This window comes from Pteropus medius, unplaced genomic scaffold (genome assembly GCF_902729225.1).
Source record: "Pteropus medius unplaced genomic scaffold, Ma_sr-lr_union100, whole genome shotgun sequence".
NCBI classification, from domain to species: domain Eukaryota; kingdom Metazoa; phylum Chordata; class Mammalia; order Chiroptera; family Pteropodidae; genus Pteropus; species Pteropus medius.
In genome coordinates this window covers 2,280,109-2,297,139 of record NW_024356248.1, presented here as the reverse complement: position 1 = coordinate 2,297,139, position 17,031 = coordinate 2,280,109, and the positions used below count along the sequence as shown (strand labels likewise).

Here is a 17,031-nt window from a genome sequence, read left to right as displayed (position 1 = left end):
TTGCTGGATCAAACGGTAAGTGCATGTTGACTTTACGAGAGACTGCCAACCTGTTTTCCAAAGCTGGCCGTACCAGCTGGCATTTGTCCCCACCTGACCGCAGGGAAGTTCCGCTCAGAGTCTTCCTCAACCCTGGGTGTGAACAAGTATCTTCATTTGGGCTGCTCTAAGTGTGCAGCCGCTTTGCACTCAATATCGAACGCTCGCACGGTCCCAAGAAATTGGTAGTGTCGTTAGATCCATGACACAGGTGAGGAAACCGAGTCTCGGAGAGACTGGATCACTAGCCCCAGGTGCTACAGAGATTCAGGGGCAGGGCAAGGATTCGAATCCAGACCCTGGAGTCAGGGCGCCTCCTAAGATTCTTCCACGGCCTCCAGTAAACCCAGTCAGCGGAGTGAGGGAGCAGGCACGGGAACCCGGGAGACCTGGACCCCTGCCCCTGCTCAGCCACTTCCGCCTGTGTCACCTCGGGCCAGCGGCACGACGTCTCTGTGCCTCAGTTTCCTCGTCTGTAAGATGCGGAGGAGAACGTTACTCTCCACACTGAGCTAAGCGTGTAAGGTCGATGCACCTGGGCTCCCCTGTCTCCTGTCACTACCAAGGAAGAGAAACCCACGAATGGCGTCACTCTGTGTAAGCGACCCGCGTGGCTGGCATGACACGGGATTCATTGGAACACGGCGTTGAACACCTCCACGCGTCGTATCACTCCCTGAGGAAGACGAGGGATGGCCGCGACACACGCGATGCTCTCACGGTTCATTCCCCACACTTCAGTTTTGAGAGCTCATCCTGCTATACGAGCCAACCACACTTCCCTTCGTGTCCGGGTTGAAAAGTGTGCATAAAAGACTCGGTCCTCCTGTCCCTCTTTTAAAAAATAAAAAATTTTATTATGAACAGTTTCATACACGCGTAATGCATACGCAAAGTGTGATGATGAGTACGTATGTGCCACCGCCAGCGTAAAACACCAGCTGCCTTTGAAAATCCACCCCCAGCACGTGCCCCGTGCCCTCCCTCCCGCTGGCAGCCTTCACCCAGGGCTTTCCATCTGCCGCTCCCAGGACGGAGGCAGGCATCTCCAGGACCGTGGATGGACACCTCCACGTAAGTGCCGAGATCAGCTGGGAGGTGAGGGCGTAGATCAAAGGAGACAGGGTCGAGGAGGAGGGAAGGAGAGGAAGCAGGCCCCGAAAGACGTGGAAGTGGGAAATATGGATCAAGCGCCCACATTTGGGGCATGAAGATGTCTTAACGGGTGGTTTCGAAATACAAATGTGCTTCGTACTGACCACCGCTGGTCCCGAACTTGATCCGCACCGCCCACCCCTCCATGCTCGCCCAGAGGTACTAGGGGGAATTTGGAGCTTTTATAAAATCTATGGCTCCTGATGCTGGAAAAACCAAGTATGGTCCAGGGCATACGATTTCAGAGCAAGACCCACAGATAGGGGACGCTACCTACTGGTGACCTCCCTCCCCCGCAATTCCTGAATCAAAAATTTCACTCCATTTTGTCCACTGAATAAACCCCATAAAGTAGAGAATCCATTGTGTGGGTAGCGTCTTCTTCTTTTTTTTTTTTAATCATTATTTATGCCTACAGCACCTGGTCTTCCTAGGTGGTCTCCCGTCCAAGTACTAACCAGGCCTGACTGTGCTTAGCTTCTGAGATCAGACATCGGGCTTGTAGACCATGGACCATGGCTCCGCTGGGGCACACACCCAGGACCTTCTGCATGTAAAGCAGACGTGCTAACCACTACACTATGGAACCATGTCCGGTAGCATCTTCTTTTAACAAGAGAACCTTTCTAAGTCATGCACACACTAGTATGAATTTTCCCAAATTGCTTTGCTGCACTGCAGCTGACTCAGCCAAGTTTGATGCATGGAGCACCCCAGAGAGTCAGCACCCTGTGAGAGCTCAGAGGTGGAGGCTTCCAGCAACCGGAGAGGCTGGGAGGGGAGCAGTAGGAAGAGAAGGGGTTCAGGAAGTCAGGGGCCCCGATTCCGAAGACAAACCCGGCCTGTTTGAAGGGAGGCCGCATTCTCCCACTTGCTCCACTCCCTTCTCTCCCCCTGCATTTCCCAGGACTCAGCCCAATCGCCACCAGGAACAGGAGTATAAGAAGGCCCGTAGGCTAATGAGATACCCAACAACCCCATACAATGACATTTCTGTAGGGAAATGTGTCCTAAGTCCCAAACCACCAACCTACGAAAGTGCTTTGGGGTCACAGCTACAGGAACATGGCCCATCACTAAGTGGGGAGCTGCTCTCCGAGAACCCCAGCTGTTGGTCCCACTGGGACAAATCAGGGTACCCTGAGCTCCTTTGACATCTGTTCAATCTTAAGTGTACTTTAGACCAACTCTGTCGAAATATCCATCTCGTCGGGTTTTAACGCATTTTATGATTTAAGAAATAAGCCTCCACGCCACGGTGACTTGCTCTCTGCAGGTTCATCCCCACCATGGAAGGTGGTTACAGTGGAAAGCTCTACTCAGCTGGAAACTTCTTGGAACATGGCTCAGGGGCGGGGACAATCTTATCAGGAAACTTTCCGTTTGGAATTAGAATAATAGGTGACATTGGAGGGCTGATAAGATCGATTCCCAAGCACTCGGGCTGTATATATATAAGGAGCAGCCACTGCCTGCTTCCGTACCCATTTCACCTACCTTTCCTTCTCTGGAGATTTGGGACCCAGGAAGAACCATGAAGTGGCTGCTGCTGCTCGGCTTGGTGGCTCTGTCTGAGTGCCTTATCTACAAGTGAGTCCGGGGAACACGCAGCACGAAGAACACCTTCCAAAGGGCTATTTCCCTTTGCTGCCTGTCACGTTGCCTTTCTTCCCTCCTAGGTTTTCCTCCTTCCCTCGTACAACTCCTCTCTCTCTCTTTGACCATCTCCAATCTCCCCACGGGCCTCTCTCTCTGCCCTTTTGGGGAGCCAGCACTGCCAACGCGGTTAAGAGCCCAGGCCCTCAAATGCGGCCTGGTTTTGATTCCCAGCTCCATCGCCAGGCCGGATGGCTTTGAACGTCCACTTAACCCCTTTGTATGATTGTGCCCAAAATGGGAGCATCTCCCCTCTTGGCCCCCTTCCTCTATCCCCTCTTGGGCAACCTTCCTTTTCCTCATGGCTTCCACAGCACCCCGTGAGCAGACTCCTTGCCTAATCACTCTTCCTCCTCCTAACTGTCTGTTTGCAAACACTTGCTCGCCGCAGGGTCCCCCTCGTCAAAAAGAAGTCCTTGAGGAGGAACCTGATCCAGCATGGCCTGTTGGCAGACTACCTGAAGACACACAAACTTAATCCAGCCAGCAAGTACTTGAAGGAGGCCGCCTCCTTCACGGCCACCGAGACCCTTGAGAACTACTTGGACGTGAGTGCATAAGCAGGCAGCAGAGGTGGCTCCAAGGACTTGGCCAGGAGGAGAGCAGGGGTCCCAGGAGTCTTGGAAAATGTACCAGGACTCTAAGCCTCCAGGGGTCTGCTCCCTGGATCTCAGAGACAGAGGGAAGGCAGGAAAACTCAGTCAGAGCTGCTGCTCTTATTCGTTCCTTCATTCCTTCGTTTGTTCATTCATTCATCCAGTGGTTACGTATACGGCACCTCGTTACGTGTCAGGCATGGTGCTGGGCCAGGGGAAGGAAGAGTGAACGAAACTGCACACAGCCCCTGCCCTTACAGAGCTCAGTCTAGTAGGGAGAGACAGACAATAATCCGTGAGCCCCACTAAGCATGAGAAGTCCAGGTGGGCGAGGGCTATGGTGAAGGTGCCAGTGTGGCAGGTTGCAGGCAGGGACACCTCCCTGGAGCAATGAAGGAAGAGCCAGGGTTCCAAGAGAATGGGAGAGAGTCCCAGAGAGCAGGAAGGCTCGTTCCAGACCCTGTGACAGTGGGGAGCAGAGTACATTTGAGGAAAGAAAGCCTGCGTGCATGGAGAACAGGAAGGGAGGGAGGAAGGGAGGTGCGTGCACTGTGAGGCCTGAGGAGTCGGCGGGAGGCACCGGGCAGAGTCTCTGATAAGAGTCTGACTCAACTTAATGGGTGGTCGACAAGATCAGATTGGAGTTACAGGAAGATCAATCTGACTCTTCTATTTGGGATGCCACGGCCACGCCCCGCCCTTTGGTAAAAACCGTGTGTCCCCTGTGCAAATGGCACAGGGCCAAGGGGACAAAGCGATGTCACCTGTCACTAAGAGCTCAGCCTTTGAAATCTGCAAGACCTGGTCCAAATCTAGGCTCTAATGCTTCCAAGCCATGTAACCTTGGGCGAATCATTTACTTTCTCTCAGTGAGCCTCAGTTTCCTAGTCTGTAAATCAGAACCACCGATATCTACCATCGGAGGGCTGTTACGAGTAATGAGTGCAATCATGTCTTTTGGAGCACTTAGCACAAGGCCTGTCCTCTGGTAAGAGCTTGGTAAAGTTAGCCCATTTATTCACTTAAATATTGATGAAGCACCTACTGTGTGCCAGGGGCTATGCAAGGAACTGGGGAAACGATAGTGAATAAGCAAAGTTCCTGGAGCTTGTATTCTAGAGAAGGCAGGTAAGAGACAAATGGGTACGTAAGAGAATTTCGGAGAACGACAAGTGGCACAAAGAAAAATTAAATAATTAGAGTAAGGGGAAGAAGAAGAAAGAGCGAGGGGCAAACTTAGATAAAGTCATCAGGGAGGGCCTCTTGGTAGAGGTGACGTTTGACCAGAGCTCTGAGTGACTGATGAGAAGGAGCCAGCTAGGGAAAGATCCAGAGCATTTGTGATCTTGCGCATTTTCCAAGCGCGAGAAATAGCAAGTGCAAAGGCCCTGGGGTGGCAATGCGCTCGTGGTCATTCAAGAATAGCAAGACCAGTGGGGCCGGAAAAGCCGGCAAGGGCCAAAGGGCTGGCGCTAAAAATAAAAATCGCCTTTCCTAAATGCCCCCTCTTAAAACCTGCTGTGTGCGCCTAGCTATGAGGAGATGTCTGGAGGGGTTTCCATCTTTCTGGGACTTGTTTATCTCCTAATCAACAATTCAGTGAACGGAAATTTAAGCTTTTCCGCTGAGGGGTGTGTTAAGTTTTCACCCTGTCCTCTGAGAACGAGACTCAGACAGACCAGCCGAGATTAGTAGTAGGTGTGAATGGTGCTTAGAAGAGAAGAGTTAGCGTGAAACAGGGGAGCAATCAGGGAAGACTTCAAGGAGGAGGGGAGACCAGGCTGGGCCTTGAAGGATGGATGCATAGGACAGGCAGAGAAAGGCAAGGAGAACAGTGAGGGGAAAGGTAGGAGGCGGGCTAGGGACCCAACGCAGAGACGGTCCCTGGGGAAGCTGAGGTGGGGAGGCCCCGGTCCGTGAGCTGTGCTGTCCCCGCCCCACAGATGGAGTACTTCGGCACCATTGGCATCGGAACCCCTGCCCAGGAGTTCACCGTCATCTTTGACACCGGCTCCTCCAACTTGTGGGTGCCCTCGGTCTATTGCTCCAGTCTTGCCTGCTGTGAGTGCCCGGTCCTGCTCGGCCCTGCCGGGGCCCCCGGCACCAACCGACCTGGGAGCCCAGGACACTCAAGGGCTTCAAACCAGTCTAATTTCAAGCCTGCTGGAGCCACTCAAGGAGTCACTCAACAGGCTTTCAATGCACAGCTATTACGTGCCAAGCACTGGGCTTAGGTGCCCTGCGGATAAAAGGCTGACTCATGCATGGTCCCTGCCCTCAAGGAGCTCAGGCCAATGGCAGAAAGAAGTGGGCCGGCACTTCTTGCCAAGGGCATCCATGGGCCTGGTCCACTCAGTGTTTGCCCGGGTGTCCTCGGGGGGACCGTGGGTTTGGTTGTGAGATGGTCCCAACTGGCCCACCAGACAGGAATGAAATCTGGGAACGCCCAGACTCCAGAGTCCAGGACAGAGGTCATCCTTCTCGCCCAAAGCCCCACCGCCCAGCCAGACACCCACCCCAGGAAGACATCTCCAGCCCATGACTCTTGCTCAGCTTTGGAAGTTGATGATATCACTTTTTGCCCTCACAGACAACCACAACCTCTTCAACCCTGAGGATTCCTCCACCTTCGAGGCCACCAGCGAGACGGTCTCCATTGCCTATGGCACCGGCAGCATGACAGGCATCCTCGGATACGACACCGTCCAGGTAAGCACCTGCTGACTGATCACCTCATTCTGCCCAGCCCTGGGGGCCAGCTTCCAAAGACCTTAGGGGTCACCCAGAACCAGCAACCCCCTAACCCCCAGAACCAGTTCATTTAAGCAATACAGGTCTCAGTGGTCACAAAAGTAAGCTAACTGGGGGATGGCAAGGGGGAGATGGAAGAGACATCACAGACATTTCTAGGCGGGCAGTGGTGGGTAACAGGATGGTACCTGGAGCCATAGGCCAACCTCAGCCCCACCCAAGCTGAGTGGTATGGGGGGAGGGAGTGGTGAAGGTAAAAAAACAGTTTAGTCCTCTTTTAGTCCCTCCTCCTCCTCTTCCTCCTCCCCCTTCTAGAGCCCCCCCACCTCAACAAAAGCTCCACTGGCTCCCCACTTCTAGCAGCGGTCAAAGGCTCTGATCTGCCTAAGGTCTGCTTTGCATCCTACCATCAGACACACAAGCACACGGTGACCATCTGTTCTGCAGCAAATTCTCACACCAAGTCACAGACTGTGGCCACCTGGAGATCAGCTGCAATGATTACCTCTAGCAGAATAACACCCATTCCTGGGCACAGTCCCCCTCCCCCGCTTGCAGCCTGACTCCCCAGAAGCCGAGTCCTACACAAAATGAACCAGGACAGTTTGGGCCCGGGGCTGGCACCCCACAGGGCTCAGTCCATACGAGCTGATTGCAAACGACTTGGTCCCCCCACCCAGGTTGGAGGCATCTCCGACACCAACCAGATCTTCGGCCTGAGCGAGACAGAACCCGGCTCCTTCCTGTACTACGCACCCTTCGACGGCATCCTGGGTCTGGCCTACCCCAGCATTTCCGCCTCGGGAGCCACACCCGTCTTTGACAACCTGTGGGACCAGGGGCTCGTTTCCCAAGACCTCTTCTCTGTCTATCTGAGCTCGTAAGTTGGGCAGAAAGGTCAAGGTCACCTGGCCCAGCAGGGTGCTGTCCAGGACTGGGTGGGGTAGAGAGGGTCTTAGCAAGTAAGAGGTTTGAAAGGTCAGTGTCCAATGCTTGAAAGGCGTATCTTCGGCAAAAACGACCACCAATCCCTCTGTGACAAGCCGTCTTCATCCATCCTGTTTGACCAGCATGAGCCTTGGTCACAGTGACCTGCACGAGTCCAATGCCATTAGCTGTTCGCTCTCCAGTACCAGTCCCGTCAATATGGGTCTCCAAAAGACCACCATTTAAAGTGAATCCACTTTAAATAGGGGCCTAAATTCTGCAGCAAAAAATGGAAAGAAAAAAAAAAAAAGGTTTGATTGGGTCTTATATCTTGAACAGCGAAAGTTTTAAATGACGAAAGCAAGTTTCTTTTATTTGTTAAAATCTAGGTTCCAGTCATGACTAAGAGTTAATTCTAAGAGTGAAGAAAGAATAAACCCAGCGTTGGTTTAAGCTGAGTAGAGGTTCATGCAACAATATCTGAGGGTGTCATCAACTTTCGCGGGACACTCACATCCTTCTCTTTCGAAGCCGTTCGTCATCGTTGATGTTTGTCTTCAGTTGTTAGTTGTTCTGTTAGAATCTCATTACGTCACATGTACTGTCAGAGGTTTACAGTGAGAATGGGGTGGAGTTAGGTGAGTGGGAATGTTTTATCTGTGGCCAATTATTCGGCGATTAATTTCCTACCATCATCTATATTTGCTTTCCTATCTCACCCAAATCTGCAGAGATTCAGATCATAAATATTCCAGTAACAAGGACCCTTGCAATTTACAACAGGAAGTTCCTTTTACCCTTTTTATGCCTGGCTGCTTAATATTCAAGTCAGCTCTTAAACATAGTCCGGATTTCCAGGTACTTAGATGTTTCATGGAGAGCTCTTATCTGCCCAACTAGATCAGGTTTCTCGATTCAGCACCATGGACATTTGGGACCAGGCGAGTCCTTGTCATCGAGACTGTCCTGTGCATTGTAGGATGGTTCACAGCCTCCCTGGCCTCTACTTACTAGATGCCAGTGGCAGCCCAATCATGACGATCGAAAACATTTCCAGACATTGACACATGTCCCCTGGGGGCAAAACTAACTGGGGGATGTCAGTTCCAGCTCTCAAGTCCTTAAGAGCAAACACTGTTATGTATTCACTTCTCTTATGGTCTCCACAGCAATGAGAGTACGTGGCGGAAACCACACACTTTGGAACCAGAAAGACATGGGTTCTAACCTTGGCTCTGCCGCTGCCGGGCTGTGTGACCTTGGGCAGTCACCTCACCTCTCTGTGCCTCAGTTTCCTCTCTGTAAAGTAGAAATAATAATCATCATAGCGACCATGGCATTGGCCTTGGTGTAAGGATTAAAAGAAACCTTATTTGTCACACACTCAGCGCGGCTCCTGGCACTAGCAAGAACCTAAAGTGAATCTACTTAAAATAGAGGCCAAAATTCTATCGCAAAAAAACCCTGAAAAAGTAGCTCTTCAAATGCATACAGTTTAGGTTCCGTTCCATGAACAAAGGAATGAAGGAATGAAGGAATGAATGAAGGAATGAATTCCTATCTTTTCCCTCCACTTTCCACAGCGATGACGAGAGTGGCAGTGTGGTGATGTTTGGTGGCATCGATTCTTCTTACTACAGTGGAAGCCTGAACTGGGTGCCTCTGTCTTCTGAGACCTACTGGCAGATCACCGTGGACAGGTGAGATCACCTTGGATGGGCAACGTCCTGACGTGAGCCCCAGATCCCATTTTTTCATAGACTCATAGTCAACTAAGCTTTCTAACCCCCACCCCCAGAACGGCCAGCACAGAGAAATGCACCCCAGAAGGAGAAGGTAGAGTTGGCCAAGACAGGGAGACCCTGAGAAAGACACCTCGCTGAGACCCCCAGACCCTTTGCAAGGATGAGACAACCATTTCTCTTCTGGTCACAGAGGAGGACTATCTACCAGCATCCCCGGGGAGAGCCGGAACCCGGCTGCCCACATGTCTCAGCATATAGGGGACTGCGAATTGGCACACACTCCTCTCATTCTCGGGAAAATGTCACTTTTAGCCGAAGGATAGGGCCAAATGGCTAAGTTTGCTTCAGGTCCTTCCTTCCCACCTCCCTCTTCGGGGCCTCCTGGTTCCCCACGCAGCCTCGTCCCCCAGCTGTTCTTCCCCTCGAGGAGCTGCTAGAGTGACCAGTCACCCAGGTTTGCCCAGGAGTGAGCAGTTTCCTGGGACGCAAGAGTTTTTAGTACTAAAACCAGGACAGTCCTGGGTAGATCAGGATGCACTGGTAGCCTTATGTCTTTCCTAGCCATGCTAAAATGTCAGGTCCAGCTCTCACCCCCGTGGCTCTGTCTCCACCACGCCCCACCTCCCATCCCCTTCCCTGGTTGCTCCCCGCCACCACCACCCTCGCCCTGGACTGTGTTTCTGTTCCCCTGGCCCGCCCCCTGCTCGTCCTGCTCTTCCTCACTCAAAACTTACCTTTCTAGCAAACCGTGAACTCCCCGCAGCCGGAAACGGGTGGCTGTCTTATTCGGCTTTGCATCTCCCGTGCCTGGTGCCGAGTAGGCACTCAGTTAATATTTGTGGAGTAAATGAATATGTGAATGAGAGAAGCTGAAATTTTATGTGTTGGCCAATGGATGGGAAGGAGGGACCCTCTGGGGTCACCTGGTTCCTCCTTGGGGAGATGTATCCCCTGGGAGCTAAGGGGACCCTTATTTGCATCTTGCCCTCAGTGTCACCTTGAACGGAGAGGCCATCGCTTGCAGTGCGACCTGCCAGGCCATTGTTGACACCGGCACCTCCCTGCTCGCTGGCCCAACCACCGCCATTAGCAGCATCCAGAATTACATTGGAGCCAGCGAGAACTCGGACGGCGATGTAAGCCCAGGCCGGACTGCCCTGCTCTAACCCCGCTGGTGGCTCTGCCACGCAGGAGGCATGCAGCCTCTCTAACTCTCACTTTTTCCAGATGGTGGTCAGCTGCTCAGCTGCCAGCGAGCTGCCCAACATCATCTTCACCATCAACGGCGTCCAGTACCCTCTGCCTTCCAGTGCCTACATCCTGGAGGTAAGAGGGCTCTGGGCCTTCCACCTGGATGTGCCTGCATAGAATGTGGCCACGTCCTCCCACCCCGCACAAGCAGAAGTACACTTCCACGAGCCGCGGCTGACGTCCACTCTGGGTAGCCCCTGGAGAAAAAGAATACATTAAAATAAATGCATGCGTGAGGATGTGGATGCAGTCCCCCACCTCTGAGAGAAAAAGTGAGGTGAAGGATGGTGGCATGAAGTGAGGATTTCTAGTTGGACACCTGAGTCCAAGCCCTGGGCCTCAATGACTAGCCTGTTGATTCTGAGAGTGGTCAGGGGAGCCATATCGAAGCTATTAAATGTCGAGTGAATGGGAGTCACAACTTTCTTAGGGCTCATATGCTCCTACTGCCTCCGCCAAGTGACAAATTTTAGTCGAATGAACCACAGGAAAACCCTTGATCTTCTATTATAATGCCAGGTGCAAAACTAGTTTTGCCCAGTGAGTCGATGTTATTTGGCAGGAAGTACTGATATCTGGGTCATGCCCCCAGCCACCAATGATGCTGATTAATTAGTAGGGGTGAGGCCCGAGCAATGAGATTTTTCAAAGCTCCCCAGGTAATTCTAATATACACTCAAGGTTGTGGCCCAGTACCCTGGCGAAGGAAAATAAACTAACAGCCGCCCTGGTTTGCCACTGAACAGGATCAGAATAATGAGAAAGGCTGTGTCGTTGGGCCGTCCAAAATCCTTCCCAGCAGCTGAGTTCTCCCAACATCCCTTAGCTCCGATGCTGGTGTCAGGCTTTGTGCCTCTGCCAGAAACACCGGATAATGGCTAGGAACCCCTGGAAAACAATAGTGCAGTGAACAGCTTACACAGGCAGACCCTAGGCCAGAGAGCCACGTCCCCGGACATGACCCAGGAAGCCCCTCCTTGCTTGAGCCTTATAGTAGACCATGGCGTTTGATGCTTAGTCCCCAGCGCCTGCCACTGCTGAGTCTGTGTCCCATCTCTGGTTTGATTGTCCTTTTCTCTAGAGCGACGATGAGTGCATCAGTGGTTTCCAGGGCATGGACCTCCCCACCTCCTCCGGGGATCTCTGGATCCTGGGTGACGTCTTCATCCGCCAGTACTTCACCGTCTTTGACAGAGCAAACAACCAGGTCGGCCTGGCTTCTGCGGCCTAAGCCTGAGTCTTTCCGGCCACTTCCCAGGATGATCCAGCCCCAGCTCGGTGCCCACTCTAGACGTACATAATTCTCCTGATTGCTTTTCCTGTGGGATCGCGAAGGTGGAATCTTAGCCCTATTCTCTGTCATACCAATGATGTAGAATAAAAACATATCATCCTGAAAACCTGTTTTGTGGAGTTTCTTCTCTTTACTGCTATTTCTCCTCACATCATCGGGGTCAGAACACCTGGGCAAGGGGACAGAAATGACCACATCTATTGCGACAGCACCAAACACAGTACACGCTTCACAAGAGAGCCAGGAAGACAAATGGGCCTGGGCAGGTCCTGCTGGGAGCATCACATAAAGGGTGGGGAGTCAATCGTACCTCAGTTTAAAAAATAACAAAGTTGAATTTAAAAGACCTGGGGACCACAGATGGCAGGACATTGCCTCCTCATGGAACAGGACCCCTAAGTTCTTGGTTAAGGGAGTCGACTTCTTATTTCTCTCAAAGCCAATAGCACAATGAGAAAGGAAGAGAGATCAAAGACAGGTGGCCACTGATGGTGACATTTTTAAGTAGGCCAGGCAGGGCGGTACTGTCTATAAGATACGGGCTGGAGAGGTGACAGAAGCTGACACCTGCCATCAACCAGGCTGCTCTATGTGATTAGCTGGTTGATCTAGACTAACAGCTGAGGACACCTCCACCCTCTGGGTTCAAGACACTGAATCGCTGCATGTCTCCATCAGAAAAGAGGGCGGTTTTCCTGCTCTCTGAATAAAGGTTACGAGAGAAGGAACCGAGCACGCTCATGAGCAAATAGGCCCTAGAAATGCAAACAGGAAATGGAGCAGCATTTCTCAGAGTGAGTTTGGTAGCAACATGTTCAACGAAAACCAAAGTTTCAAAATAAGTGTGGAACATGCTACATTCCAGGCCCTTCTTCAAGGTTCACGAGGCGCATATCCCAGCCAAAGGCTCTGAGAAGTCCTGCTGCAAAGTGATCTCTTTCATTTCAGCTTGGCTCCGCTGGATCCCCATTCTTCTTTTGCTAGTAAACCTATATAGTCCTGTGCTCCTCCACACGCACGTTGGAAAAATTCCCATAGCTCTTGCCTCTGCCGACAGCTGGATTCCAGACCGTCCGCTGGATACACTGGCCTGAGGGCTAGAGCTGGGCCTCCCTGCCGAGAGAGAATGACTTTGGGGTGACCAGAACAAGATGGCTTTTGATATTCTATTGTCACGGCATCCTGCAATTTGTCATGTATCACTCATATAAATATAAGATGTCGAGTTCTAAGAAGAGACAGCCGAATGATCTTTTTGAAACCCGAATTTGATCACATCCTTTCCTTGCTTAAAATCTTTAATTAATGCCTTGCAGTTTGCAATTGGATTAAGACAGTACACCTTTGGTGTGGCTTCTAGGCACTGCAGGGTCTAGTGTGTACTACCTTCTCTGCCTCGCCTGGATCCCTCTTACCCTGAGCTCCTGCCACCCTGGCCTTCTACCTCCACGAATACCCAAACTTCTTCCCTGCCTCCAGACCTTTGCACACACTGTTCCCTTTGCCTGGGTTGCTGTTCCCTTTTTCTTGATCTGCTAATGTCCAGCGTCCTGCAAACCTCAGCTTAAACGCCACTTCCCTGAGAAGCCTTCCCTGACCATCCTCCCACAGAGCCCGACCCTTCTCACCTTCATGGCACTGAGCACAACCGGTCACCACGCATTCGTGGAAGTGCTCGCCTCAGATCGACCAGGCCAGGGCTGTGACCGTTTAACTGTTGAACGTCCAGCGGCAAGAGCAGGGCCCGGCACACCGTAGATGCTCAATAAATCCTTGTTGACTGAGTGATCCATTCGAGATGACTTTTTAAAACAACGAGGATAGGCTGAGAGAGTGGATCTTTTTTGACTGAGGCCATGCTTAAGACAACAGATGGATCTGTTCCCACCCCCACCGCATTCTGTCCCTGTCATGTTTGGTCATGGGACCGACAGGTGGACTGCTCAGATTTCTGGGTAGGAATTTCACGGTGTCCTAGCTCCTTAGCTGTTTGTCTTTCTGATAGTTCCCGAGCACCTCCTATGAGCCAGGCTATGTGCTAAGCTTTGGGGACGCAGGCAGGTCTTCCCAGCCCCTTCCTCTCCTGCTCCTAGCCACATCCTTCCCCCTGCCCCCTTCTCAGCCCCGCCAGCTGCAGCTCAGCCCCTCCCTCCCAGCCCCACTTGCATTCCTTCACCCTGGGATTCCTGGATCCAGACAGACTCTAAAAAGGCTCCCCCTTAAACAGATCATTCGGATGGGAAAACCTCGTGCTAACATAGCTGATCTGACGCGCCCCACGTTGCTAAGCAAGGTGGACTCACATTCCTTTTCTCCAGTCTCATGCATCTTTCTCATTTCCCAGGGGCCCTGGGGGTCTAAACCCAGCCGGACCCCCACCTTTCCATCCATGTTCGTCCAAGAGTGTTATTTTCATCTCATGGGTCACTGTTCCACTCATCTATGGAACCTAAACCCTCCCCAAATGCAGATTCTTGCACATTGCTGGTGAGGGTGCAACTTGGTACAACCCCTAAGGAGCCCCACGTGGCAATATCCGTCAGAATTAGAAATGCGTATACCTTCTGGCCCAGTAACTTCACTTCTGGGAATTTATCTTAAACATCCATTGACACACATGCACAATGATGTAAGTACAAGGTTATTCCTTTGTAGCATCTTTTATAAGAGCAAATGTCCATCCACAGGGAATAATTAAACAGCGTTTGGTGCGTGCCTGCACGAAGCAGCTACGCGGCTGTAAAAAGGAAAAAGCGAATACACTTGCTAGGTACTGGGACAGAAAGAGTTGGAGAAGGGATCGTTCCGTGAAAACCAAATACCCAAACAACAAGGCGACAACGGGGCTTACACTGTGCTATATTTGGGTTATAAACAAAGGAAATAAGACTTGCTTGCACATACACAAAGGAACTGAGAAACGAGGTCCAAGATCGGAGACCACAGAAAAGAGAAGAGGGGGGACTGGGTAAATGTGGGGTGGGGGAGATGTCTCACCGAATACAATTTTATACATTTTTATTTCTAAGGATGCAGATATACCATATATTCACTCTAAGTTAATGAAAGGTACTTTTAACCCTCTGAAAGTGTATCCTAATTCACAACCTACTGTTGTTTGCCTTTGGGCCCATTCGCCTGATAACTTCCCAAAGCAGGTCTTTGGAACCAAGTCTGACCACTTAGCCCCTTTGGGAAGGCCCAGGTCCAGTGAAACTGACCACGGGGAACAGGCTTCTGGCACACTCTCCCCATCCTCTGCTGCTCCTCAGAACCCTAATGTGGAGTCCTAGGTAAGGGGAAGTGTGGGATGTGTTCACCCAAGAACAAGCACCTTCCTGCTTGTGGGGGCCCAGGCTATTAACTCACTCTGCATATTAAAAGCATTAAGCGCCCATCAGGGTCTCGAAGGTGGTCCCCCGGTCTCCTGCAGCCAGCTAGCCCTGGGCAGGGGCTGTGAACCTGAGGCTTATTGTGAGCACAACAGGTTCCTGCCCGGTCAGATCCCACAGGGGCTCCCAGAACGTCATCGCAACAGCACTGCCTGCCCACCACCCCGGGCCCTGAGAAGAGGCAGTGTGACCATGATGTGAGGCGGTGTGAGCCTTGCCCAGCGGGAGGGCTGCTGTGGGCAGTTCCTGCACCTCTGCCCCGAGAGCCTTCTTGTGCCCGGGAGTGAGTGACAAGGAGGCAGGGTTGGTCCTTGGACAGGGCCAGCTGGACATGCCAGGAACAAGAGAGGGACAGGAGTAGCGGAATAGCATCCTCAGGCCCTCGGGGGAGGGGACAATTCTGAGGCATGTGCCACATGGTCTCCTAGGGTCCACAGAAGGGCTGGTGCCACCTGCCCACAGCGATGACCACTCTGTAATGCACCTCGGCTAGTTTTCTTCCCTTCCATCTCACTGGCCCCTCCCTCACCTGCTCCCTGAGATCACTCCCAGGGCAGTGACTGTCACCCAAGTATTCATCTCTGAGTTGGCTCTCGGGGAAGCCTAGATTAAGCTAAGGTGGTCACAGCGCTTTCCCATCAACTGTAGCCCATCATCGACTGAAATTCCTGCAGGAGAAGCCCAGCAGGTATCGTGTGAAGGGGAAAAGCCCATACTGGGAGCCAAACAGGGCTCCCCTCCCAGGCCAGCCTTCATAATCTGTGCATCCTTAAGGGAGCCTCTAACCTCTCTGGGCTTGCGCAGTCCCAGCTGTAACCTGAGGGAGGCGATGGAGAGTCCAGAGAAGCAGGCTTTCATACTTGGACCACCTTGGGGAAAATGTTTACAGCTCCGCCCACCCCCCACCTCTTTATTTATTTATTTTTTAACAGTTCGACATGAACATCATTTACTGGAGTTCTACGGAGCAGGGAGAAACCCGCGTTCACACGCGAATTGCTTTCTTTATTGAATAGAGGGAGGGCAATAAGAAAATGAGCGCTGACTTGTAGCCACTCCTGTCTTGTTTGAGAAGTTGCAAGGTGGAGGCAGCCAGGGCCCCACACTTTCATCCTGAAACAGAGATGCCAGGTGACACAGGGAAGCCGGAGGGCTGCGCGGGTCACTAACCACAGAGACTGAGAGAGGGATTATCGCGTGCCATCGTCGCAACTCCACGAGGTAGGACGATTATGACCCCATCGCACAGATGAGGGAACTGAGACGGGCGGAGTAGGGCTCAAACCTGGTTTCACACACCCCGGACCTCACTCTTAACCACCACCCTTTGAGTCTAACTAGACAAAATGGTCTCTTAAGTCTTTGGTTTCCATGCTCCTAAATTCGCTATCCGTGCAGATTAGGACACGACCACACTAACATCTGGGCTGGACACCCCGGATGGCCTTTGCAGCTGGCAACTACTGCAGACGTCCTCACCTGGTACGTGTGGCGAGCGGCGGGTCAGAGGAGAGCGAGCGGGGAAGCCTGGGCAAACGTGGGTGGGGTCTGTGCGGTGGGGGCTGCGGTGTATTCTACAGCCCCGTTGGTCTTCAGTGGTAGCAAGTTAGCGACCTGGTGACAGCTAAGTTCCCCGTCTTCCATTCCCGTCCCGTTTCCCCCCATTAATAATAGCGCTGTCCTCTTTCCCTGGTCATGGAATCTAAGCTGCTCCGCCCAGACCTCCCCTGCGGCACTGACGGATTTAGTCCCCCATCTGCTCCGAAGGTTGTTGGCTGACAGCTCTTGGCCATCAGCCCTCACAAGGAATTGCCTAGGCTGAAGGGAGTTGTCTTGTCCAAGGTCACACTACTTTCCTGGGGCAGCCCATAAAGAATTACTGGTCAACATGGGGACACAAAGCCCTGTCCCTTTTCCCCACCTCAGGACAACTATGAAGAGTCGCTCAGCCTCAGAGCTCCCAGATCCAGCTGGCTGAGGCCTTGCGACTCAAGGCAGCCCGACTTCTCCCTCCCCACACCCACAGGTGTGGTGACAAGGAACTGCCTGCCTGCTCCTTCTCAGAGGTTCCCACCCAGGGAACCCAACCTGCAAAGCCCTCTCCATCCGTTTTTGCCCTTCTCACTTTAGAAGTCTCTCAGCATCAGAAGCCACCAGGTGCTTACACGAGACACCTCCCCAACCCAGCCCCAGTTTGGGGTAGGCTTTCCTCCCAAGCTGGGGGC

General features: G+C 52.3%; 1 protein-coding gene across 1 annotated transcript; it reads left to right on the top strand.

The window, feature by feature from the left end:
• The first annotated feature begins 2,728 nt into the window (after positions 1 to 2,728).
• LOC120600616 (pepsin A) lies at positions 2,729 to 11,351 on the top strand. The gene is made up of 9 exons (XM_039860035.1): positions 2,729 to 2,784; positions 3,242 to 3,398; positions 5,390 to 5,507; positions 6,037 to 6,155; positions 6,878 to 7,077; positions 8,708 to 8,824; positions 9,861 to 10,005; positions 10,097 to 10,195; positions 11,202 to 11,351. Exons 1-9 carry the CDS (start codon positions 2,729 to 2,731, stop codon positions 11,349 to 11,351), a joined length of 1,161 nt encoding a protein of 386 aa, XP_039715969.1.
• Positions 11,352 to 17,031: the final 5,680 nt, after the last annotated feature.